Source organism: Tinamus guttatus, unplaced genomic scaffold (genome assembly GCF_059628265.1).
Source record: "Tinamus guttatus ecotype Peru unplaced genomic scaffold, ASM5962826v1 Tinamus_guttatus_pri_ptg000408l, whole genome shotgun sequence".
In the NCBI taxonomy this organism is placed as follows: Eukaryota; Metazoa; Chordata; class Aves; order Tinamiformes; family Tinamidae; genus Tinamus; species Tinamus guttatus.
Window position 1 is genome coordinate 1,202,854 of NW_028288942.1, and position 26,201 is coordinate 1,229,054.

The 26,201-nt window shown below is 43.4% G+C and overlaps 2 protein-coding genes and 1 pseudogene across 4 annotated transcripts in view; 1 reads left to right on the top strand and 2 right to left on the bottom strand.

The window, feature by feature from the left end:
* Positions 1 to 7,273, bottom strand: part of LOC104570741 (ovostatin) — a 31,996-nt gene extending 24,723 nt beyond the window's left edge. For 2 of the 3 annotated variants that reach the window (XM_010217777.2, XM_088531331.1), the window contains exons 1-7: positions 7,065 to 7,144; positions 5,221 to 5,401; positions 4,370 to 4,526; positions 3,663 to 3,715; positions 3,131 to 3,151; positions 1,439 to 1,607; positions 32 to 116 (exon numbers count right to left, since the gene is read on the bottom strand). In XM_010217777.2, the coding sequence (XP_010216079.2) occupies positions 32 to 116; positions 1,439 to 1,607; positions 3,131 to 3,151; positions 3,663 to 3,715; positions 4,370 to 4,526; positions 5,221 to 5,401; positions 7,065 to 7,129 (731 nt within the window). In that variant the 5' untranslated portion in view covers positions 7,130 to 7,144. Of the gene's footprint in view, positions 1 to 31; positions 117 to 1,438; positions 1,608 to 3,130; positions 3,152 to 3,662; positions 3,716 to 4,369; positions 4,527 to 5,220; positions 5,402 to 7,064; positions 7,145 to 7,261 lie in introns of those variants that run through there. The other variant, XM_088531332.1, reaches the window with a different exon arrangement.
* Positions 7,274 to 17,698: 10,425 nt separating this feature from the next.
* On the top strand, positions 17,699 to 18,184 carry LOC104579451 (histone H2A-like). The gene has a single exon (XM_010226968.1). It carries the CDS (start codon positions 17,699 to 17,701, stop codon positions 18,182 to 18,184), a length of 486 nt encoding a protein of 161 aa, XP_010225270.1.
* A 2,786-nt stretch (positions 18,185 to 20,970) lies between these two features.
* Positions 20,971 to 21,856, bottom strand: LOC148593360 (uncharacterized; annotated as a pseudogene).
* Positions 21,857 to 26,201: the final 4,345 nt, after the last annotated feature.

The window sequence follows — 26,201 nt, forward strand, 5'->3', positions numbered from 1 at the left end:
CATATGTGTTGTTCTCAGCTCTAGTACTTACAAGGCGCAAGTGTTCACCCTCAATTCTTCATCAAAGAAAGAGATCCTCTTCGGCACAGTGGTTGTCACTTCAAACTTTGGCAAAACTGAGAATGCAAAGTTAATATGACTGATCAGCACACACCCACACACGCACAAAACCCTCAAAAAAACAATTGGTAAAGGCATTTCCCAATGGGAAATGGAATGGATCAGTGTGGAAGTCAGCTGTAGGATGTTGCTGAGGAAAAAAAAAGAATCTTTAATCATAAGAGAACCCTTAAAATTTTGTTCCTGGTACTAATATTAATCCTAACACTAACACTGATGCTAACACTAACACCAAAACAACAACAACCACAAGAATAGTGAAGAACAGTGAAGAACTAATCAGGCTATGCAATATATTCAAGAGAAATGAGGTAATAATGCTGATGTCTAAAAGTATTTAAACCCTGGAGAACAGAATGTATGACAAAACTACCTCACTACAAGAGAAAAGAAACAAAGTAAGTGAGATCAAATAGATTCCACCCCACTGTCACATCCCCCTTTCAGTTATTGTTCCAGGTCTCCAGCAATAATGACATTACCGCTGGAGCAGACTTTTTTCTCACTCACCTGTACTCCGGAGTTAGGAATGTTGAAAAGAGTTTTGGGAGGTAAGCAAGAAAGATGCTTTGCTATCCTTACAAAAAAAAATCTACCAAAAAATTCTCCCAAAATAAAAATAAAAGAAAACAGAAAGCAAAAGAAAACAAATAAATAAATGCCTCTGGTAGTTGCCCAAGACCTCAAGGGAATTGATTAAGGAAAATTTGTCACTATAATATCAGAAAATTTGCAATAAATAAATAAATAAATAGACTCCCTTGACATGGTCTGTTTCAGAAGTAAGCATATCGGACACTGAGGGCTTTTGCATTCTCACTACCCACCATTCTCTATCATCTTCCACTCTTCCAGCATTTCCTCAAAAATAATACGGTACCTAACATTTCATATGTCTTATATATCATATATTCAGATTTCTACTGCATGTTTTAGTCTGGCACTCTTCACACAGTGATGACCTCCACAACGGAACAAGGAGGGCCTGATTCATTCAAAGAGATGGAGAAATTAAAAAACATTAAGGCCTAAGTGATACGATGTGAATCCCAAACCTTGAGTTTGTAACAATCCCTTAGAAAAAAACTAGACTCCTAACTCAATATCTTAAAAAAAAAAAAGCTCCTCCACCTCTCTCACTCTTTCCTTGTTTACTTCTTGCCTTCACTTTCTTCATCCATTGTTCTCCATGTCCAACTTTTTTGTCAGATTTCGCAGGAGATCTCACAGCACTTCAATTCTGCACTAGACACCCCTTTCTAACTTACACAGAACCAAATTTACTGCTACTGCAGGGAAATTTATAGCTCATGCTTACCATATTCCTCCACAGTGAAAGAGTGATACTCTTTTTCACCAGACTTCTTCTCCACAATGATGTGATAGAACCCCAAAATTGGCTCCTGGATTAATGGGAAGGAGAGCTGGACAATGCCATGCTTAGATGCTACCTCCAACCACTGGAAGATCTGATTTTGCTCCGGATCCTAGAGAGGAGGAGAGTGTGAAAAAACAAAACCTTTTTCACTGTCTTTCTTGTGATCTTTCTTTTAAGTTTTGGGTCCTGGAACACTGGCTTAGCGCATTGCAGAATACGAGTTTGGGCTGATGAGATGTGTGATTTGACTTCTCATTAAATTTTCAGATTCTTTTGTATGTTAAACAAGCCTAACTTCATGCCAACCAGAAAATCTCTACACTGCCTGAAGATCTGGGGTAATCCAGGATTAACACATGATTTAGATTGAGTATCTGTAGCTTTTCCAGCCTCTTTCTGACTCAGTTCCTCCTTCTGTAAAATGGTAATATTGTTCTGGCCTTCCTTGTAGAGAGCTTTGAGAACTAAAGATGTGAAATGCTATAGAAGACTGAATTACTGTCAGCCTGTCCTCAGCGTAACATGATATTTCAGGCACTATTCTGTTGTCTCTATGGGAATAAGATTATCTCACCAGCCAGTCTGCTGTAGATATTACCAGGCTAATATTACACTGAGCAGCTTGTTCAAATGCCAACAAAAGCCACAGCAATAACCCCAAGCCACTTCTGACTAATGTTCCACTGACTCCTTCATCTCGGACTCTCTAGGGCCGCTGTTTATCCAAAGACCCTTTGCTTTAGACAGTCAGCTCTGGGCAAGCCTTTCTCCGCTACCCACTCTCTGGTGAGCTGTGTCTAGATACAACATACACATCTGTCTTGTAGTGGCAGTGTGGGAAAAGCATATTTGGAAAAGAAAATTTGGGGTTATTGCATCAAGAAAGTATCAGTGAGAGGAAGGTCTGTACTTAATGCTGTAAATTAAATACATATGTAAATACTACATAAAAAGTAGTAAACCAAAATCATGTTTGATACTGTGGTTTTCCTCTTTGTTAAAATTACTTGAGAAGGATTCACACTATAGATATGCAGAAGAGCATAATAATTTTCTTTTTGGGGTAACAGAGCACATGGAAAATGCTATTTGCTATTATATGCTCCATCTGCATCTGTTATAGTGTCTGACTAACATAAACTGGTTCTAACTTCCAGATAATCTGGGAGAAAGCATTTAAGGCAAAGTTGTATCCAACCAGATGTAATAGAGGCAGGAAGAAGACCCACATCTTTTGACTCATGAATATTTGGCTGAGCTGTGATTCTTGAAATTAATACACCTCCATTAATTGATTCAGTTTACTATTATGGAATTATGGTAAATTTTCTTCTTTAGCATTAGCTATGAACCCATTTCAGATAATGGCAGGTGCCTGAAATTCCCATGCTTGCACAGCAGAGTTGGCACCACCTTAGAACACTTTACCGTCAACCTTCTACAATATTCAGTGCTCAATATATATCCTAAGTGGTGACAGGAATAAATTTCACTCGTTCTGACTACCCTGATATTACAGTAGGACTAGTGAGGAATATATACTTGGAGATGCAAAGCAAGTCTGGGTTTGCTTTCCAAAGCAGCTTATTTTCCCTTGCAACCTGCCCTCTAACGACAGGTTTTATGGCTTACCTCAATAACGATCCGGGGATACTGGAGAAGGAAAAAAAAAAAAAAAGAGAGAAAGAACAAAAATGGTCAAAATATCGAGAATATAGCTTGAAAGCTTAACCTGGAAACTGAAAGCACTAAAACATAAAGAAGACTGTGAACATCTTTCTACGAATACAGAAGACTGGATCAAAAAACAATTTGAAATTCATGTATATAACAAAGTGATAATTTAAAGGGACATAACCTACTTACAGATTTTTTTTTCTATCAAAAATGTCCACTTTTATTCTACATATCTGGGGCAGATGAAGTGAGGTGACTATGAAATCTGAAATCTTTAGGCACTTTCCAGGAATATTTTCAAATTCTTGCCTCCTATAAAGGCAGGGAAAAGATGAAGTCTGAAGTTAAGGAGTTAACCTGTACCAGGTCTACCAGGTCCTTTTCTTTTTTTTTTTTTTTTTCTTTTTTCCATTTTAAAATAAAAGAGTCACAGTGAGAGGGTTCCCAAGATGATGTTGGAAAAATCTTGACTACCCATTATACTTACTGTCTCCTGAACAGGTCTGAACTGGCTATCCAAAGCTACGACACGAAACATCACTGAAAAAGGATAGAAAAATTAAAAATAATTCACATGAGCAGTGGCATGTCACTGTCAGTGTATAAATGAAAACAGTTTGCCCAAGCTATTCGTAATATCTATATATAGAATACATATATATGTATATATAATCCCTGAAGATTTGGAAAAGATTCGAATATTGTTTTACCTAGTGAAAAAGATATCCAGAATAACCTTTATTCCTGAAATATCTTCCATACTGACCTACTGGGACTATCTATGAATTAAATTAGCAGTTAAGTAGAAGGAACAGTTGACAGGAAATGATATGATATTTTAAAATGAAAATTTATTAATTAAAAGTTTAACCTATTATTTTCTGTATATCTCAAGAATGTTCCTAATATTATTGCTCTCAGTAAAATTTTCAGAGCTCATGACCCTGTAGAGCAAATTAACTTAGTAAAGGACATATTAATTCTACTCACTTGTGGAAATTTTGTGAATCTGTTCTATTTTTCACTGCCTTTTGATGAGCCCAACCTTAGATGTCAAATATACCCTATCTGAAGGACCGCTTTTGATCATGACAGTTCATAGGTTTTTCCCCCATAAGAGAACTCATTGTCATTCTAGACCCACCCTTGCATTCAGTTTCTCAGTTCGCTAGCTGATACAAACTCCCTAGCCACCTTTTTGCCCTGGTTTGTAGATGGGTTTGTCCGTCTGCACGAAGACAGTGTTATCCACATTTTCAATTGCCACTGATCGTCTCTCATCTAAGTTGACTGTGGTGCCTTTGGCAGAGAAGGTAATGAAAGCCAGAGGGTCAGAAGTAGCAGCAGGAACCTGGAGAGAAACAAAATTCCCATAATCAGGATGGCAAAAGAGGTATGCCCTCTGGTGCCGTTAGTTCTTCAGTGAGATAGCGAGTGTGAAATAAATCATATAGAGCTTGTGCAAAGTCATGAGAAGCCCCATATTTGCTAGTGAGAGTCTCCGAGAGTCTGTGCTGTGGACGGCTCATAATTCGTCTCTAGGTACTAAGGCATTAAACCATCCACTGCCTTAAGCATTTCCTCATCTCACATAACTATTTGCTTATATGCAGGTTGCCTAGCTATGTAGCCCAGTTCTGATGTACTTTTCCTGCTGCATACTGAAAGTGCTAATCTTGAGTCATGTTTGTGATATCTGTCCTAATCCTGCAAAGTCACAGGAAATGGAACAGGTACATTCCAGCTGGGTTTTCCAGAATGGTATTTGTGGAAATCTCAAAGCACACTTGCACCTGGGTTAGCAGTCAAGACCTTTTCTCTGTTCACATTGTGAGTGGAGATGGAAAGTCTTTCTCCATCTCTCCCTTGCAAGCCATATGCCTTCCCCTTTTTCTGTTTGTGATGTCTGTTTCTCCAGAAGTTTACCTTTTTGTTTCTTATTCCACAGCCATCCCTCCATCCTCTTGCCCCCATGACTAAGAGAGTTTCACACTGAGGTATTTCCAGTCTCTACTCTTTCTTTAATAGTCTGAAATAGAAAATACCTTGAATTTGTTGCACTTGAAGAAATTCTCTGTCACGGATTCCTCAAAAAGAGTTGTCTGGGTACTGCTATATTCCAGAAAAACACTCAGGAACAGAGGCTCGGTGACATTGTGGAACTGTATGCAAACACTTTGTGGAGAATCACTCCGCACCACTGTAGGGACCAGCAGCACATACTGACTGTAGGAAAGAAAGATCAGACCAGAGACGAGAGTTCAGTCAGGCAGGAAGGCTAGAGTTAAAAACAGAGGAAAATGCTGCAGAAATACCACACATCTGAAGGAAGATGTGGGGTTAGCTCAAAGTGATAAAAGAATTTACATTTATTTCAATTAATTTTTCATAATATGCTAGTATGCTAAGAAATTACAGATGACATATTTTTGTCCCACATACCTTTTTTTTTTTTTTTTTTTTTCCTGAGATGAAAGACTGGCATCATTCTATTTAGTGTCTTATTCAGCATAATATTGCATCTTTCCATTCCAGGTATTTAGTCAGCTTTAATTATTAAAATATCTAATCTCCTGAGAAGTATATATGCATTTATCCTGCCATGACCATTAAGTGTATATAAGTGTATGCAAATATCTGGAATCTCTTCACGTTATTTTCAAGATTATTTTACGTTATTTTCAAGATTATGGACAAAAAACCACCCCAATTAATTGTAGCAATTGTATTTGTTTCTTTTTCTTTAGACATCTCTCCCTCCAGATATGAATTGATATATTACAAGTGAAACAGTATAATGTGCAGGGAAATGATCCTGCCATACCTATCCCATCTTGCAAAATAGTCCAGGAAATACCCAGTCAGCTTGAATGCTCTAGTCTCACACCACTCACTGTGCTATTGCCTTTCCTTTTTTCTTTCCCTGGGCTTTCTCTGTTATTGTGTCCTCTATAATCAGGGCAGTCTTCTTCCCACAAGCTTATCCCCTCAAAAAAAAAAAAAAAAAAAAAAAAAAAAACCCAAATCAAAGTTTTATATATTTGGCTAATCTTGTGTTGCTGGCCTCCTCTTCTCTGCTGCCCAGACTGGTCTTTCCAAATAATGAATGAAAGAACTGATGGGCTACATTCGTAAAGCAAAATGAATCACGCAATCTTTTCATAATCCAATACCTTCCGTGCCCCTCCACCTCAGTTCTGCTTGCTCACATTATCTTGCTTGTTACTTGCAGTTTCCTGGTTTAGTCAGGCTTTATGATATTCAGAGACCAGGATTAAAATGATCAAAATCAAGTGTGCATCAGGGAGACCTAAAGCTCTCTGACTTTTACGGAGTGCTTTCCTTAAACTTTCAGAAGAGGATTTAAGATACAGTGTTTGTGTATTTTTGAAAATCATATATGAAATCTTCTGTCTGTATGAAGCCATGCACATTGGCAGATCTGTATAAGTAGTTGCAACCCAGCAGTTATAAAAATAGTAATAGGATTATCATTCAGTGTATCTTCTTGGTAGCCCCTGGTAGGACTGTTCCATCACTTCATACACCATGAAGGGCTAATGTGTGTCAATCCTAACAATCAACATTATTGCTAATCTACTAATCAAGCCTCAAGATTCTTGAATCTCTTCCCAACTTTACCCATACACTTCAAATTTCATCTAGGACAGTTCTAGGTTTCTGGCACTCAAAACAGATTTCATATCAATTTTGCGAGGGCATCATTCCAAACCACGCTTCAGTGTCGGCATGATTCATTTCAGATATATTACAGAACATAAGTTTCAAACACCCAGAATATTATATAGCAGCAACCTCAAAGAAATTAATTGGTAGGAAAAATAATGAAGTATTTTGTCATAAAAGCACAAAATGCATAATCTCTTACGGTTTAGGAGACACTGTGGCAATCCAGTGCACGGAAAGAATACTTAGAAGAATCCTTGTCCACATGTCTGTCTTTGAAGTAAAGACAGAGGAGACACTCTGAACTCAAGCAGACAGCCCGTCTCCAGGCTTTTAAACTGGTCTGACATAATGCTCCTCCTCCACAGCTTCAGTCATGTTCTAATAAAAGAGATTTACATAAAATTTGCATAGATTTTTTTCCCCTCTCCTGTCTGTTCTCACACACTATGGACTCCCAAACAATAGCTTAGGGAAGGTCTCATATTTCAAATAGCTTTGATAAGTATTGCAAGCTAAACCCATCCCTGCCCATCTGGGTGTTTTATAGAGGTTCACCTCTATCATTATCATGTCATCGACTCCTTGTCACTGAAGATTTCTTAATGTTACAACTTGTTAGTGCTTGCCATTGCTTAAGTATTTCCTTGTTCTAGGAAGATATCTCCTAAATACATCTCACAAAACAAAAGCAACCATAATAGTGCTATTCAATGCCTGTTTGGGAGCTGGACATTAATAATAGAGCATTAGACTGCATCTACATTCGGTATGGCACAGGAGGAAACTCCTAATTCTAAACTTTTTTTTTAACTGTACATAATAACTTTCAGGAAAGAATTGGGCTGAATAACTGGATATCACTTTTGCCAGACATCAAGACAGAGAAAGGAATCTGTGACATTATTTCATTCCTTCACTCATCTTTCTTTCAGTCAGCTTCTTCCCCATACACCTGTCCCTCCATCAAATAACTCCTATCCCATGTTGAATATTAAATAAATTTGACTGAGAGGTAGAAGTTTCAGAATAATCAAATTATAATAAAATAAAATATTTTTGAATTAAATTTTAAAATTAAACAAATTGTTATTTTTAATTTAAATTTTAATAAAACAATTTTAAAGTTTTAACATTTAAGTTTTAAAGCGATCTCCTGACAGTAGCTAGTCTAATCTCTCTTTCTAGACAGGGCTAATTTCAAAGCAAAAGAAAGTTCTCAAAACTTTGTCCAGTAATGTTTTGAATATCTGCAAGAATGGAGAGTCCACATCATCTCTGCCGTGGCATCTGCCATCATACTTAATCATCCATGTTGTGAAGAACTTTTTTCCTTATATCAGAATTTGCCTTCACCATAGTTTGTACAGTCTGTTGCCCTGGTCCTTTCATTCTGCACCCTTGAGAAGAATCTGGCCCAGTCTTCCTTATAACATCCAAGTTTTGGAAGATGACACTTAGGCCACCTTTGCTCCCTAAGGCTAACAAATCTGACTGTTTCACTTGTCTCTGTAGGTCATGTGTTCCAGGACAGACCATTCTAGTGACCTTCATTGGACTTGTCTCCGGTATGTCAATGTCTTCCTTGTACAGGGAAGCCCAAAACTGGACACAGAACTCCAGATATGGTCTCATAAATGTCGAATAAGATAAATCAGTTTCCTTGATCTTTTAGCTACACTCTTGCTAATACAGCAGAAATATAGGAGACTACATAATCTGTGGCAGTGAGTGACTGCATTCACACTCTTCCCTAGGGAAAAACAAAATAAAAAACAACCTAAACAAGGTAGCTAATCAACATGTGTATAGCTCCAACACTGGGAAAATAAAAGGCAGCTTCCCTTCCTCTTCCTCAGCCCAACAAGTGATTGTTGGGAAGAGGAAGCTGAACATGCTATAATGACATGGTAAGACTTAGGGAACTGGGCAGTGCAAAGCGGACCCGAAGGTATTTTAGTTGTAGAAATTCTAGGAAGAGAATGAGGGCTATTATAGTGATGTGATATAAAAGGATGTAGGACTGTAGAAAAACAGACTTTATTAACTTCACTGCTTATGGTATGATACGGTCTTGCTAGTGATTCAGTCATACATCTTTTTAGCAGAATAGGCAGTACTCAGAACTATCCTTGTCTAACCAGCTCAGCCACATATCTTTCCCAGGAGCTTTCTCTTGACCAACTACAACACTCAGGGAACTGCTTCAGGTGCTGGTGGAGTTCCTTCTATTCCCACTGAAGTATTAGCGAGAAACATTGCACAAATATTCCCAGAAAGACCTGGCCCCAGTGTCAGAAGGCAGAAGATAGCTAAGAATATGTTAGAAACATATGTGTATGTGCAATTTTGAAATACCTGAGACCCCATGTATTACCTCCAACAGCCTGTATTCTTATTAAAAACAGAAAAAAAAAGTTTAACAGAACTCTTTTTTTTTTTTTCTGAACTTCATGCCTCTAAGAAAGTTTGACGAATTCTAGAACATGCTACACAGAGTTAGTTAAAGTTATTATCTGGCAGGCAAGTTTAAAAACATATTTTGTCAAAATTAAACGTTTCCACACAAATATTTTGACAATAATGGCATGTTCAAGGTAAGAATGTAAAGCACTATTTTTTCCTGAATAATACTATATTAGGAAATAATAGGTACTGGGTACAAAACAATAGGCCAAAAAAAAAAAAAAAAGTAATCACTTTCAGATGCTTGATGGAAATTACTGCAATATGCCTATATGTAAATGGACTTTTTTTGAGATGATGCATAGACATGAAAAAGAAAACATATTTGCACCAGATGATCAGGTGGTCATTGGACCAGCTCTTTAAAGATTCCTTCAAACCCCAACTATTCTGTGATTTGAAAAACAGAATTTTTACAGGACATTACGTTCAGGCCATCATGTTCAGAGCAATTAAGTAGCACGTTTCTCTGAAAACTAGCTATTGAATTCATGACCTCTGTAAATCTACTTATCCAAGGGGACTTTTTACACTGTAGCAGTGATATTAAAACAAGTTCAACTCTTTGCATACATTAGTACCCTGCCAGTGACAATTCTTAAGATCATCAATCTCAAGGCTTCCTGACTACAATTGATTACAATTGTCCTTAGCAGCAGGGACAAAAGAAAATGCTTTGGTTTGTATGATTTATGACTACAGAGTGAGAGATGAATAGCAATCTGGAAGCCTGGGAATCAGGATTTACCTGAGGGGAAATAATGAATACTCACACAAAACAATGACAAGACAGGGCCTCAGAAGGTACCTTGATACTGGAGGTCATATAAACAGACCTGTTAACTTTAGACTGGCACAGTCGTTTTTTGGCTTCAGAAAAGATGTGCCTGGAGATGATAATCTGTCTAGAATATATAATGAAATACAGTGCAAAATGCCCTTCAAGACCAAAGCAATGTAAATCCAAATATAAATATTATACGTACACTTGTTTTTCATAGAAGAGTCGGACTGCATGGTCTTAGGATGGCAGGGAATCATGTTGTCCTCAAGTAGTTCGATCTGGGCTTCAGAAAGTCAATGCATTTTCTCTCTCTTATGAAGAAACTTTATATAAATATGCACAGGTATCTTTATTTTTTCTCTAGATCTGAAAGTAGAATGGCCATAATTCAGGGGGATAGTTACTGCAGTTTGTGCATTGAAGACTTCCACATTTTACTTTCCTTACAAATCCATTTTATCACATCAGATTCTTCTGTGCTCATATTCTCTTTTACACTGGGCATGTGTAACTGCAGGACATGTGTAGATTTTTAACAAGCTCAGTGTTTTGTGCATAAATTGCATTCAGAATATAGAATTCTATGGGACAAGAGACACAAGATGGAAAGTGTAACATAGGTCATCATATTTTAGTTGTCTAAAAGGAAACTGTCAATCAGTTGCCTGGGAAAGGAAAACACAGTATAGTCAATGTGTCATAAATAAAAATAAAGTGTAAAGCAAGTGCCCATTTACATACTTTAATTATCAGAATGTTCTTTCTCAGTCAGTCTATAGACCAGGTCTGATGTTAGAGGAGCGCTGGGCTACCTCATAGTCAATTCATTGCAGAACAAGAACTTGATGAGCTCCCTTCACTAACTAATAACAGAAGCTCAACACAGAAACTTATCTGATGTTGGAAAATGGATGTTTCCACTCTTCTGAGAACAATAAGCTATTTTTTGCCTATGTGATCTGTAACCAAAGGACAGGATTGTATCAAACTGAATTCAGCAAATTCAAAAGAACAATTCACTTCCTTACACAAATGAAAAAGTCCCAGAGTAAAAAGCTATGGAATTTTATCTGTCTTTATATAATGTATTTAACTACCAGATCCATGTCTATCTGTTTTAGCTTACTTATTACTATTTTTGTTTGCAAGAAAACTGCAAATTCCAACAAAAATAAATAAAAGTTACCTAGACCCATATGCATGTAAATCTTCTAAATGAAAATAGAGCAACTTATGCTTTCTAGGCATACTACATCCCTGTTTCAAAGTGCAGTCACTTTCAACACCTAATCCTTGGACCTCTGAGTGTCTCTAAAAGGTTCTTCAAAAGCAACCCAGAAAAGCAGTTTTGTCCACGCTTTTTCACAGTCAAGCTATATGATTTTTCTAAAGGAGTTCACACTTTCACTGCACGGATGTACAGATACACAAATCATCAAAGAACTGAAAGCATCCTCTGAAAAAATCCCTATCACAACATACCTGAATTCACTGCTTATAGTCAACCATACAGATTAATTAGTTAGAATACACTCTCTTTAGCTGCGTATATGTTCAATTTGTGTTATTTTCTTGTAGACCCCTGAAAAGATTTTAATCCTATGAATGATCACAACTTAGATCTCAACTCTGCAATAACCTAATGTTCATGGAGAGCAGCTTTTATATGATAACTATAAGAACATTTGTGTTTAAGATGTACAGCAAGAAACCTTGATATCTTTTGCAGTGTTCCCAATATAAGGAATTTTTAAAGATTAATTTTCAAATATGCAAGTAGAAGGCTCTGTGTATGCTCTGAATCATAAAAGATATTTTATAAAAGGGGATATCAAATGAATGCAGCTTCAGACTACCTAGGTAGCTGCAGTTGCACAGGGATCTGTGAAGACTGCCAAACTCATCGCATAAGGCTGGGTAAATAGAGATGGAGTTAAGCTACATAGAGCTCTGTGTTTTTCTGGCCGCGTAGTCAGAAAGTATGAGTTCATCTGCAGGTTTTACCTGCGGCATATATGACACAGTGACCACTGCACAGAACAAGTTTAGTGTGTTCCATGTGTTAATACATAGCATCTGCAAAATGCAGTGCATTGAAGGACAATTTATTGAAATTCTGGCAAAAAGTATGTTGCATGATTTGCAAGCTATTTCTATGTAAACTCATAATTCATGTGGCTCCCTAAGAGGAAAGGAAGATAAACAGAAACATCAATATTTAAGTCTCCCTCTATGCAACAGAGTAAATCTTATGAATTTATTACTGCTCTTAGTAGTAATAAACTACTAGCTGAAAATAAGGCTACTGTGCCTTCTTAAATTATTAGAGAACTGCTTTGAAAAATCATTAGTATTTTAGTGCACCTGGAGAATTGAGAACCCTCATAGAAAACAATGTAACAGCACATTGATGCATATGCCTCTGAAAGATAAGTCTCTAGAGAAACTTTTGTAGCTGAGAAACACCTCAACATAAAAAATATATTTTTATATAAAAAATAAAAAAATGCATATAAAAATATATATTTAAAATATTATACATATATAAAATATATATATTCAGCAACTGAAACCAGTCACTAAATGTTTCCCCTGTGTTACTGCCAATGGCTTCTTCCCCTGATGTATAACCATAATAATCCTTGATCATACTATTTGGGTTGAAGTTCTCAGCTTCTTGTTTAGACTGCATCAGAATAAGTAACAATTGCAGTTCCTCAGGGAACACAGGGACTCCACCTGCTGTAGTCCCTACCATAGGATTGCTCTGCACAAAGAGGAATGAGGCCTTTTAGCTGTAGTCTGGCATGGAAATGCAGCACTTCACCACAGCCATAGCATGTTCCACAGCAGGGAAAAACCATTCTTTTTGTGTGCTAGAGCAGCACCATTATAAACAGTAATTATGGTTTTCATAATCTGGTGATGACTACAGGCAATTAGGCAGCAATTGTGCAAAATTCTCCAGATCATGTTCTAGACTGCCCTGGGAATTGCCAGGAACTGGGAGTGGTGGACATGGGCGTGTTGTTAGAAGCATGGACGAGCGAACAGGAAGCAAAAGTAAACTAAAAGACAAAATGATCACAGGATGATTTTCTTACGTCAGACAGAGAAGAACTGTCCTCTGGCAAGAGGAAGAGTGCTAAGGAGAAAGAGGAGAGGGCCTGCCAGCAAATTGGTAGGAATGGTCCAAAATATGCCTCCTAGCAGAGTGGCAGGCAGGACGCAAGCAGTAGGCAAGTGACGTGTGTCTGCAGCCATTCAGACACCAAGGGCTGTCTGAGGCCCTACTCATGAAGGCCACTGCAACTACACCAACATCATGTGGCCACTGCACATAGTGTCTGTAGGCATGTTCTGCTTTCCAGGCAGCAGGCAACCCTTCAACCATAAGAGGGGAGAAGCTCTGGTTTTACAGTACCACAGGGTGGGATCAGCCTCTCTTATTTATCAGAGGTAGCTATTACCCTAGAAGGGAGCTGTTGCACTTTTGGGCACAAGGGGCAAGAAGCCACCAGGTGGATGTTCTGGCTCACCCCTGCTGGCTTAAGCAAGTCAAGGTGACAGCCCTGTAGAGAGGCCGCAGGAGTTCCCCAGGGAAGTTGGATAGCACTCAGCCAGTATGCTACACAGTTGCTAGAGCGTAAGGGAGAGATTTATGCTGCTTGGCAGAAGATGGATGGCAGCTGTGGCTTTTCCAGAGGAAAACCTGCTCACGTCTTCAAGGAAGCACGCTGCTTGCAGGGCTGGCTTTGTCTCACAGCACTGCCACTACCGCATGGTGGCTGGGCCTGTCTGTGTGCTTCACACAGGACAGTGCTGGGCACCCGGACCTGTGTCTGTGCGACACTTCCCTTTCTGGAGCTTTGGTGATTACAGAATCCCCTCTATCCTGAAAATCTCCTTGATGCCAATCAACCACTGAAGAGCCTGGGAACTGAAAATTGTATCTGTTCAGAATAATAAAAATCATAAACCTGGTAGAGACACCTGTCCTCTAGCTAGCTTGGTCTCTCTTTGTATCACTGCTTACTCCGTGAGTTACACGTGATTCAGTCACTTTTCTTTTCCCTTATTATTGTACCCCCTCATGGTACGGTGAGGAGACAGAGGTTGAGGATCAGCGAGACCCAGTCCCTCATCCACCTACCATGGCTGATTAGTCTCATGCTTGACTTTCTCAAGAGCCAGTCACAAGGAACATATTTCTCCCCTAATCTGGCGGTTTCTCTCACATACATATTAACATTCAGGTTGATATAGAAGGTCTAGCACAAGACATCTTTCTTGCTGAAACACATGATGAGCTGAGAAAAGGAAGGGAGCCCTACCTCAGTTGTAGAGGAATTTCCTAGTGAGCAGAGAGCAGGAATCTGTGCCCCGTCTGAGGAAGCGAAACAGCCCTCAATGCAGATAAGAGCAGAGACCCTCTCTCCAGATAAGAATGGACTAAAATGAGTGTCACAGTGCAAGACATCCATCTGGCCCTCTTAAAGATGACAAAATAGCAGACTCGGATCTCATCTTGGTGGAGCCTGTCAGAGTGTGTCTGAAGGGTTTTTAAGAGGTGCCCCCAAAGGGGTTCTCAGGTAGAAATTCTCTTTTCTGAGTGAATTCTGTGAGGGAGGCCCCAAAATACACTCCCTATGGCCATTCCCTGACCCAGTGCACGCTGCTGAAGACTGAAATTCTTGAATTCTTCAGGGCTGTTTTGTTAGGAAGAAAAAAAGAAGTCGGCTGGATAAGAAGGAGACTTTTCTGATGAAACTCAGTGAGAGTGGATTAGCTGTGATGTTTGATTCACTAATCCGTGTCCGTTTAAAAAAAAAAAAAGTTTAGCAATCTATTTGCAATGATAAGCATAGGCGCTTTTGTTTGCATTTCGCCTTCACCTGGATTGACTTAAGTCTGAAGAGGCTGGGGAGTGACACAGCATTCCCCATTTGGAGGCATAGCCAGATTTGTGACACCTTAGCAAACGCTCCAACTCTTCTTCAGCCTCTCCTAAAGTGTAAAAGAAATTCTGAATCCTTGTGGCTTCTTTTGTTTTAAAAACATCTAGAATATTCAGTTACAAGATATATCTAGTTAAAAACGGAGATCTAAGCTTATGAAAACTTACAGTCAGTGACTTGTGTTTCTCACCTGTAGAAGTCTATTTTGTACCTGGAAACTTGTCCGTCCTTCCCTCTGTCCCCCCTACTTGGACCATTCTCCCCCATTTTACTGTTTGCAGTAATAAGAACCAAGCCAAAGAAATCTTGTGCTTCCTTAGGGCACCAAAGCTGGCCCTTAGCTCTCCTGTTCTAATAACCTGCTCAGATGTTTATTCAAGTGCTTGAAGCTCCTCCCACTTTGTGATATTAATACTTCTTGGAGAGCAGAATGTTCTACAGCAATGGTAGCAACTTCTGATGGACTGCCTATTGCCACAGTTCATTAAGTGAGGAATTTCATGCCGCCAGCCATGAAAGCTTCTCCCTGGCTGAGTCAGGTGAAGGTGCTACTGAACTCTTCTTTTACCTTTGTGGCTCTAAGCGCTTAGCACCTTCATCAGCACCAACTGGGTCAAACTGGATAGATCGTCGTGGTTATGATGTACTCTGCTCTTTTGACTATCTAAAAAAACCCTCATGAGGTTTGGAAGTGGGTCCCCCATTTGAGACCAGATGCTGTGTGATGCACCCATGAGCGCACAGAGAACTTCCGGACTGCAGGATGCGGTTGCCATCAGGATGACGTGCCAGACTGACCATTGTCTCTTTTCCTACCAAAATGAGTTTGACCACTTTGAGTGTGGCTTGTGCCATCTCCTCATTTCGAAGAGAAATAGGTGCCTTAATTTGAACTAAATGGGAGGAGACTGATCCTGTGGGTTTTTTTATCATTTTAGTTTTATTTTATTTTATTTGTATAATTTGTTGAAACCTACCGCCTTAGTCACTTTGGAAGCCTAAGTGAGCATAGGATTTGGGTTTTCATTTTTCCACCTTTGATGATAGACATCTGTTACCCTGATCTCCATGCGGAAAGGATGGGCCTTGTTCCATCTCACCCAGAGGGTAGAATGCTGAGTGTGACAGTCCCAGTTTTCCATTTCAACACTGAATATCAATGCCCACAGAGCGAATACTGTTTCTTTTTGTTCTGGTCCAGGGATGAGTTCAAGTTCCTTCTGCTCTCTTCACAAGAGGTATTTCAAAGAGACTCTCTCCTGATCCAAAGGAAGCGAAGTTTGTCTGTTGTGAGGCACTGACAGAGTCTTTGGTTTTGAATACTTGTTGAGATACAGGAAGGGAAACAATGGAATGTATTTGCCCGGTTCCTCTCTGTGCTACTTCTTGTGCTGATGACTTCTGAGCCTAAATAGATCAGCTCCTGTCTGAGTGACTGATAGAACTCAGTCGCTATTTGACTTGAAATTGGGTGCTAGGATTACTGGAACAAAGAAAAGAAAAAAGAAGAATCTCACTTGGTGTTTTGCTTTCTCAGATGTGGACTGCAGAGACAGCTGTTCTGAGCTTCTCCAGACCTCTTAAGCAGTACCTGGGAAGATGGGACATGCTCCGGATCACCAAAGAAAATGGTTATGGGGAAGAATCTGTGGAATAAAAGAGTATGCTTTTATACAGTAAATGCTAGACTTGACTGTGAGATACAAAACCTGAAGTCAGTTCAAATAACTGGAAAAAACTGGAAACAGCTCAGCTGTTCCCTGCTTCCTCCAACACCCCACCTCCCCCAAACACACAAACAACCCCACCCCAAGGGGTCTTCAGTGGGGCATGGACACTTCAGTAGAGCAAACAGAGATACCATCATTTCAGGTTTGGCCTGTTGTGTGGAAAAGAACAAACGATCTTTATCATTTAGGGTGTTTTTATCTTCTCAGCTAAGAATGGCCCTGTATTTGCACAAACCCAGCACGGCCAGCACTGGGGCTGCCTTGCAAGCTGGAGTATTAGCTGAAGGTTCGGTGACGGAGTTGGTCCTGCTCTCAATGAGCTGGACGTAGGATGCTGCTGTGGCCAAGGGAGCTGATTCTCCATTAGCCAGAGGAGGCACTGGGGCTAGCACGGGATTCCAACCACCTAGATCCTTTTCTGCCTGGCCCTGCCCAACGGGAACGGACTCCCGGCCCCAGCAGCGGCCCCAGCACTGAGGAGTTCACTGTGGACAATGATGTCGCAAGGGGGGAGGTGATGTCACCGTTGCCATCCCCCTGCCTGTTTGGGGTCACAAAGGAGGTGCTCTCCTATTGGCTGCCAGGAGAAGCACCTCGGCTCCTGCCTCACAGAGGAGCAAAGGCCCAAAGCTCCCTGCCCCAGCACTGGCCCAAGGCCTGGCTGCTTCTTCTGAGGAGCGTTTAGCCAAAACAAGTTGGCAGGGGCCCGGCCAGGGCACCTGGAGCTGCCCCGCCACAGCGAGTGCTTGGCAATACAGGCAGGGGCAAGGGGACAGCAGAGACAGGAAGAGCAGCGAGTCCCAGCAAGGAGAGCGAGGCCAATCAGGTGAGGCAGGGGGAGCCCAGAAGATCGGCCTCCACAGCACAAGGAGACGCACCAAAGGCAGCTGTGGGCAGGATGTCCAGGGCAGAGGAGGTGTGCACAGTGGCTGAGCAGCAGGGGGAGCCTGCGGCAGCCTGCTCCGGGGGTCCTGCCGAAGACACCGAAGCAAAGAGCAAAGTGAGCCGCTCCTCACGGGCTGGCCTGCTCTTCTCTGTGAGCCGCATAGACAGACTGCTGCGCAGAGGTCGCTTTGCCAAGCGCATTGGAGCCGCAGCCCCCATCTATCTGGCGGCGGCGCTGCAGTGTGTGACGCAGCACACCATGGAGGTGGCCGGGAAGATTTCCAAGGAGAGGAAGAAGCAGCGCATTTCTCCGCGGCACTTGCAGCTGGCTGTGCAAAGAAACCCTGAGCTCAAGCAGCTCCTGAGAGGTATGCCCAGGCATACTGTTCCCCACAGCCAGCCAACGGCCTCATCTCGGAACAAGAAGAAGAGTGAGAAGAGGTGGTTCGGGCAAAAGGCTACAGCTGCCCGTGCCCCTGTTCCTGACAGCAATAAGTGAGAAGAGAGTGGGAGCTCTTGCTCCACCCTGGCAAGGAAAGGCAAGGGCTGTCCTCTTTGCAAGCCTCTGTTGAATCAGTGCTATGACCAGAGAGCATATGAAGCATAAAAGCATATGAAACCGTGCCTTGTGACTGGCGCATTGCCCTTGTCCTTGTGTCAGATTTGTCGCATCAGCACCATGCAGCGATCCCTTGGGGATGAGCTTCCATGATGCAGGGCAGCTCTGGGAAAAGCCAAGGCATTTCTTCCTAACAGCGTTGCTCCCTACTCCACCCTGGGGTGAAGGTGGAGTAGGTGAAATCCTTGGGGAGGGGGACTGGGGGGCGGAGCATGCAGGTGGGTGCAGATCGACTGGAGCACAGCTCCAACTGAGAAGAAGCAGAGAAATTCTGCTGGTGGGGATGTGGAAGATGGCCAGAGGTTGTGACAGGTGGTAAGGGTGAGTTCTTGTGCATGAACAAAGGGTCATGCCATTGCTTTATGTAAAGAAGGCTGGCATGTCGTTACTGCCCCACATGTTGGGAAAGGTTCCCAGTGGCCCCTGAAGACGGCTGGAGACGTGCTGCTCAGCTGGAGACATTCAGAGTAGAGGTTGCCTGCAAAGGCCAAAGACAGTGAGGAAAGCAATACATTTTGCCACTAGCAAATGCCACTGTGCATTTGGAGTGAATGTCTCCTTTCTTTGTAACATATGTGAAAGCATATACGCTCTGAAACATCACAAAAAGCTCTTACTAGCTTCACTGTGCTCAGCCAGTACTTGTTCTGTTGTCTATAATGCCTTCTCTTTAAGAATAGCATGGCAGACATGATAGTCTCTCCCTTTCCAATATCCTTAGGAGTTTCCATCAGCTGCAGGACATGAACCAGAGCTGACAGGGACTACAGGGTTCTGAAGTTATGTTGATGCAACAAGGGGATTTCTACAGGCAGCCCCTGGTAGCCATTACCCTGTGTGGGTCTGGGAGCATCAAGGGCTGGCTGCTCCCTAAGGGTTGAGTATGGTAGCACAAACTGCTAGTAAGTCTCCATTCCACAGTACTGGAACAAGGTTAGCAGAAATATCATGTTTATTCCAGTGAGGATAACCAGGGCCAGGCACAGCCCAGGACTGCTGGTCCAATTTGTAGCGATGAGACAAGGCCATCTGCCCCTGGGATCAGGTTAGAAGGCACTTGGGAGGAGGTATCTCAGAGAAGCTTCTCCTCAGAGAACTCCCACATAGGAGCTGAATCTCTTTGTGCCCTCTTAGTCAACCATGTCCTAGCAGACCACAAGCTAGGCTGAGCATTGGAGCCATAGCTGACAGTTGTCTTCTTCTGGAGAAGACTCACACAAGTACTGTGCAGAAAGGGACTTCTGACCCCCATGGCTACCCTGGTGCAGCATTGCTCCAAAGATCTAGTGACATCTCCCTGTGGGCAGTGCCTCTCACCTTGTCTTCTCACTGAGAAACACCTGCCTGGACCCAGGGTTTAGAGCAAGTTCTGGAGCAGGACTGAAGGCTGCAGGCCCATCACAGAAGCCAGAAAAGTGTTCTCAGCCTCCTACAGGTCATGCTGCCAGCTGGAAGGTTTTGTTTTGGAGTCCTCAAAGTGGCAGCCTGGTCTCCTGAAGGTCACCTTTGCCTTCAGGAGCATAGGACTCAAGGTACAGTGAGGCCCTGTACAGGACTTGCTCACCCAACAGCAAGCAACTGCTCTGAGACTGGCAAGGAGGAAGGAGAAGGGAAGGCAGGAAGAGAGATGTAGCCAGGAAAGGCCGCACGAGGCTAAAGTTGGGGGGTTTGCAAATCAGCAGTCCTACGATGTAGCTAAGATAGGGACTGAAGCCATGGGCAGTGCTAAAATGGGGCTTCTGGGATGATGGGAAAGGGGTGGTGTGAAGCTCCAGGTGAAGCTCATTGGTCTTGAAGAGCCCAGAGGTTATGCCATTAAAAGAAGACCCACAAACTGGTATGTCTTCAAAGCATATGCCTTAAAGGACCAAAGAAGGCCTATGGCTTTCACTCCCTGCCTGAGCTACACCACAGGCGTACTGGTCTCCACCTCAGCTACTTCCATGCCTGTGCCTGGCCAAGGGCCCAGCTAATCTGGACCCCAACCTACAGGCTGTACATTATGACAGATGGGACCCCATGATGCAGGGCAGCTCTGGGAAAAGACCTGTCTCATCACTACAGACTTGCCCAGCAACCCTGGGCTGTGTCTTCCATACATCCATACCAGTGGGACATGCAGGACCCTCTGTGTACAAGAACTACCATTACTACCTGTCACAACCTCTGGCCACCTTCCAGAGCTCAGAACCCTTCTATCAGCTACTCTCGATCCAAGCACAAAAACCCAGCTGGAGGCAGGGGCTGCCTATAAGGGCCACATCCCCACCAGCAGAATTTCTCTGCTTCTTCTCAGTTGGAGCTGTGCTCCAGTCGATCTGCACCCACCTGCATGCTCCGCCCCCCAGTCCCCCTCCCCAAGGATTTCACCTACTCCACCTTCACCCCAGGGTGGAGTAGGGAGCAACGCTGTTAGGAAGAAATGCCTTGGCTTTTCCCAGAGCTGCCCTGCATCATGGAAGCTCATCCCCAAGGGATCGCTGCATGGTGCTGATGCGACAAATCTGACACAAGGACAAGGGCAATGCGCCAGTCACAAGGCACGGTTTCATATGCTTTTATGCTTCATATGCTCTCTGGTCATAGCACTGATTCAACAGAGACTTGCAAAGAGGACAGCCCTTGCCTTTCCTTGCCAGGGTGGAGCAAGAGCTCCCACTCTCTTCTCACTTATTGCTGTCAGGAACAGGGGCACGGGCAGCTGTAGCCTTTTGCCCGAACCACCTCTTCTCACTCTTCTTCTTGTTCCGAGATGAGGCCGTTGGCTGGCTGTGGGGAACAGTATGCCTGGGCATACCTCTCAGGAGCTGCTTGAGCTCAGGGTTTCTTTGCACAGCCAGCTGCAAGTGCCGCGGAGAAATGCGCTGCTTCTTCCTCTCCTTGGAAATCTTCCCGGCCACCTCCATGGTGTGCTGCGTCACACACTGCAGCGCTGCCGCCAGATAGATGGGGGCTGCGGCTCCAATGCGCTTGGCAAAGCGACCTCTGCGCAGCAGTCTGTCTATGCGGCTCACAGAGAAGAGCAGGCCAGCCCGTGAGGAGCGGCTCACTTTGCTCTTTGCTTCGGTGTCTTCGGCAGGACCCCCGGAGCAGGCTGCCGCAGGCTCCCCCTGCTGCTCAGCCACTGTGCACACCTCCTCTGCCCTGGACATCCTGCCCACAGCTGCCTTTGGTGCGTCTCCTTGTGCTGTGGAGGCCGATCTTCTGGGCTCCCCCTGCCTCACCTGATTGGCCTCGCTCTCCTTGCTGGGACTCGCTGCTCTTCCTGTCTCTGCTGTCCCCTTGCCCCTGCCTGTATTGCCAAGCACTCGCTGTGGCGGGGCAGCTCCAGGTGCCCTGGCCGGGCCCCTGCCAACTTGTTTTGGCTAAACGCTCCTCAGAAGAAGCAGCCAGGCCTTGGGCCAGTGCTGGGGCAGGGAGCTTTGGGCCTTTGCTCCTCTGTGAGGCAGGAGCCGAGGTGCTTCTCCTGGCAGCCAATAGGAGAGCACCTCCTTTGTGACCCCAAACAGGCAGGGGGATGGCAACGGTGACATCACCTCCCCCCTTGCGACATCATTGTCCACAGTGAACTCCTCAGTGCTGGGGCCGCTGCTGGGGCCGGGAGTCCGTTCCCGTTGGGCAGGGCCAGGCAGAAAAGGATCTAGGTGGTTGGAATCCCGTGCTAGCCCCAGTGCCTCCTCTGGCTAATGGAGAATCAGCTCCCTTGGCCACAGCAGCATCCTACGTCCAGCTCATTGAGAGCAGGACCAACTCCGTCACCGAACCTTCAGCTAATACTCCAGCTTGCAAGGCAGCCCCAGTGCTGGCCGTGCTGGGTTTGTGCAAATACAGGGCCATTCTTAGCTGAGAAGATAAAAACACCCTAAATGATAAAGATCGTTTGTTCTTTTCCACACAACAGGCCAAACCTGAAATGATGGTATCTCTGTTTGCTCTACTGAAGTGTCCATGCCCCACTGAAGACCCCTTGGGGTGGGGTTGTTTGTGTGTTTGGGGGAGGTGGGGTGTTGGAGGAAGCAGGGAACAGCTGAGCTGTTTCCAGTTTTTTCCAGTTATTTGAACTGACTTCAGGTTTTGTATCTCACAGTCAAGTCTAGCATTTACTGTATAAAAGCATACTCTTTTATTCCACAGATTCTTCCCCATAACCATTTTCTTTGGTGATCCGGAGCATGTCCCATCTTCCCAGGTACTGCTTAAGAGGTCTGGAGAAGCTCAGAACAGCTGTCTCTGCAGTCCACATCTGAGAAAGCAAAACACCAAGTGAGATTCTTCTTTTTTCTTTTCTTTGTTCCAGTAATCCTAGCACCCAATTTCAAGTCAAATAGCGACTGAGTTCTATCAGTCACTCAGACAGGAGCTGATCTATTTAGGCTCAGAAGTCATCAGCACAAGAAGTAGCACAGAGAGGAACCGGGCAAATACATTTCATTGTTTCCCTTCCTGTATCTCAACAAGTATTCAAAACCAAAGACTCTGTCAGTGCCTCACAACAGACAAACTTCGCTTCCTTTGGATCAGGAGAGAGTCTCTTTGAAATACCTCTTGTGAAGAGAGCAGAAGGAACTTGAACTCATCCCTGGACCAGAACAAAAAGAAACAGTATTCGCTCTGTGGGCATTGATATTCAGTGTTGAAATGGAAAACTGGGACTGTCACACTCAGCATTCTACCCTCTGGGTGAGATGGAACAAGGCCCATCCTTTCCGCATGGAGATCAGGGTAACAGATGTCTATCATCAAAGGTGGAAAAATGAAAACCCAAATCCTATGCTCACTTAGGCTTCCAAAGTGACTAAGGCGGTAGGTTTCAACAAATTATACAAATAAAATAAAATAAAACTAAAATGATAAAAAAACCCACAGGATCAGTCTCCTCCCATTTAGTTCAAATTAAGGCACCTATTTCTCTTCGAAATGAGGAGATGGCACAAGCCACACTCAAAGTGGTCAAACTCATTTTGGTAGGAAAAGAGACAATGGTCAGTCTGGCACGTCATCCTGATGGCAACCGCATCCTGCAGTCCGGAAGTTCTCTGTGCGCTCATGGGTGCATCACACAGCATCTGGTCTCAAATGGGGGACCCACTTCCAAACCTCATGAGGGTTTTTTTAGATAGTCAAAAGAGCAGAGTACATCATAACCACGACGATCTATCCAGTTTGACCCAGTTGGTGCTGATGAAGGTGCTAAGCGCTTAGAGCCACAAAGGTAAAAGAAGAGTTCAGTAGCACCTTCACCTGACTCAGCCAGGGAGAAGCTTTCATGGCTGGCGGCATGAAATTCCTCACTTAATGAACTGTGGCAATAGGCAGTCCATCAGAAGTTGCTACCATTGCTGTAGAACATTCTGCTCTCCAAGAAGTATTAATATCACAAAGTGGGAGGAGCTTCAAGCACTTGAATAAACATCTGAGCAGGTTATTAGAACAGGAGAGCTAAGGGCCAGCTTTGGTGCCCTAAGGAAGCACAAGATTTCTTTGGCTTGGTTCTTATTACTGCAAACAGTAAAATGGGGGAGAATGGTCCAAGTAGGGGGGACAGAGGGAAGGACGGACAAGTTTCCAGGTACAAAATAGACTTCTACAGGTGAGAAACACAAGTCACTGACTGTAAGTTTTCATAAGCTTAGATCTCCGTTTTTAACTAGATATATCTTGTAACTGAATATTCTAGATGTTTTTAAAACAAAAGAAGCCACAAGGATTCAGAATTTCTTTTACACTTTAGGAGAGGCTGAAGAAGAGTTGGAGCGTTTGCTAAGGTGTCACAAATCTGGCTATGCCTCCAAATGGGGAATGCTGTGTCACTCCCCAGCCTCTTCAGACTTAAGTCAATCCAGGTGAAGGCGAAATGCAAACAAAAGCGCCTATGCTTATCATTGCAAATAGATTGCTAAACTTTTTTTTTTTTTAAACGGACACGGATTAGTGAATCAAACATCACAGCTAATCCACTCTCACTGAGTTTCATCAGAAAAGTCTCCTTCTTATCCAGCCGACTTCTTTTTTTCTTCCTAACAAAACAGCCCTGAAGAATTCAAGAATTTCAGTCTTCAGCAGCGTGCACTGGGTCAGGGAATGGCCATAGGGAGTGTATTTTGGGGCCTCCCTCACAGAATTCACTCAGAAAAGAGAATTTCTACCTGAGAACCCCTTTGGGGGCACCTCTTAAAAACCCTTCAGACACACTCTGACAGGCTCCACCAAGATGAGATCCGAGTCTGCTATTTTGTCATCTTTAAGAGGGCCAGATGGATGTCTTGCACTGTGACACTCATTTTAGTCCATTCTTATCTGGAGAGAGGGTCTCTGCTCTTATCTGCATTGAGGGCTGTTTCGCTTCCTCAGACGGGGCACAGATTCCTGCTCTCTGCTCACTAGGAAATTCCTCTACAACTGAGGTAGGGCTCCCTTCCTTTTCTCAGCTCATCATGTGTTTCAGCAAGAAAGATGTCTTGTGCTAGACCTTCTATATCAACCTGAATGTTAATATGTATGTGAGAGAAACCGCCAGATTAGGGGAGAAATATGTTCCTTGTGACTGGCTCTTGAGAAAGTCAAGCATGAGACTAATCAGCCATGGTAGGTGGATGAGGGACTGGGTCTCGCTGATCCTCAACCTCTGTCTCCTCACCGTACCATGAGGGGGTACAATAATAAGGGAAAAGAAAAGTGACTGAATCACGTGTAACTCACGGAGTAAGCAGTGATACAAAGAGAGACCAAGCTAGCTAGAGGACAGGTGTCTCTACCAGGTTTATGATTTTTATTATTCTGAACAGATACAATTTTCAGTTCCCAGGCTCTTCAGTGGTTGATTGGCATCAAGGAGATTTTCAGGATAGAGGGGATTCTGTAATCACCAAAGCTCCAGAAAGGGAAGTGTCGCACAGACACAGGTCCGGGTGCCCAGCACTGTCCTGTGTGAAGCACACAGACAGGCCCAGCCACCATGTGGTAGTGGCAGTGCTGTGAGACAAAGCCAGCCCTGCAAGCAGCGTGCTTCCTTGAAGACGTGAGCAGGTTTTCCTCTGGAAAAGCCACAGCTGCCATCCATCTTCTGCCAAGCAGCATAAATCTCTCCCTTACGCTCTAGTAACTGTGTAGCACACTGGCTGAGTGCTATCCAACTTCCCTGGGGAACTCCTGCGGCCTCTCTACAGGGCTGTCACCTTGACTTGCTTAAGCCAGCAGGGGTGAGCCAGAACATCCACCTGGTGGCTTCTTGCCCCTTGTGCCCAAAAGTGCAACAGCTCCCTTCTAGGGTAATAGCTACCTCTGATAAATAAGAGAGGCTGATCCCACCCTGTGGTACTGTAAAACCAGAGCTTCTCCCCTCTTATGGTTGAAGAACTATGCCTACTGCCTGGAAAGCAGAACATGCCTACAGACACTATGTGCCGAGCCACATGATGTTGGGGTAGTTGCAGTGGCCTTCATGAGTAGGGCCTCAGACATCCCTTGGTGTCTGAATGGCTACAGACACACGTCACTTGCCTACTGCTTGCGTCCTGCCTGCCACTCTGCTAGGAGGCATATTTTGGACCATTCCTACCAGTTTGCTGGCAGGCCCTCTCCTCTTTCTCCTTAGCACTCTTCCTCTTGCCAGAGGACAGTTCTTCCCTGTCTGACGTAAGAAAATCATCCTGTGATCATTTTGTCTTTCAGTTTACTTTTGCTTCCTGTTCGCTCGTCCATGCTTCTAACAACACGCCCATGTCCACCACTCCCAGTTCCTGGCAATTCCCAGGGCAGTCTAGAACATGATCTGGAGAATTTTGCACAATTGCTGCCTAATTGCCTGTAGTCATCACCAGATTATGAAAACCATAATTACTGTTTATAATGGTGCTGCTCTAGCACACAAAAAGAGTGGTTTTTCCCTGCTGTGGAA

What these genes read in the sequence shown, in the direction of transcription:
- LOC104579451 (XM_010226968.1), top strand. Translation starts at nt 17,699, where the DNA reads ATGTCCAGGGCAGAGGAGGTGTGCACAGTGGCTGAGCAGCAGGGGGAG.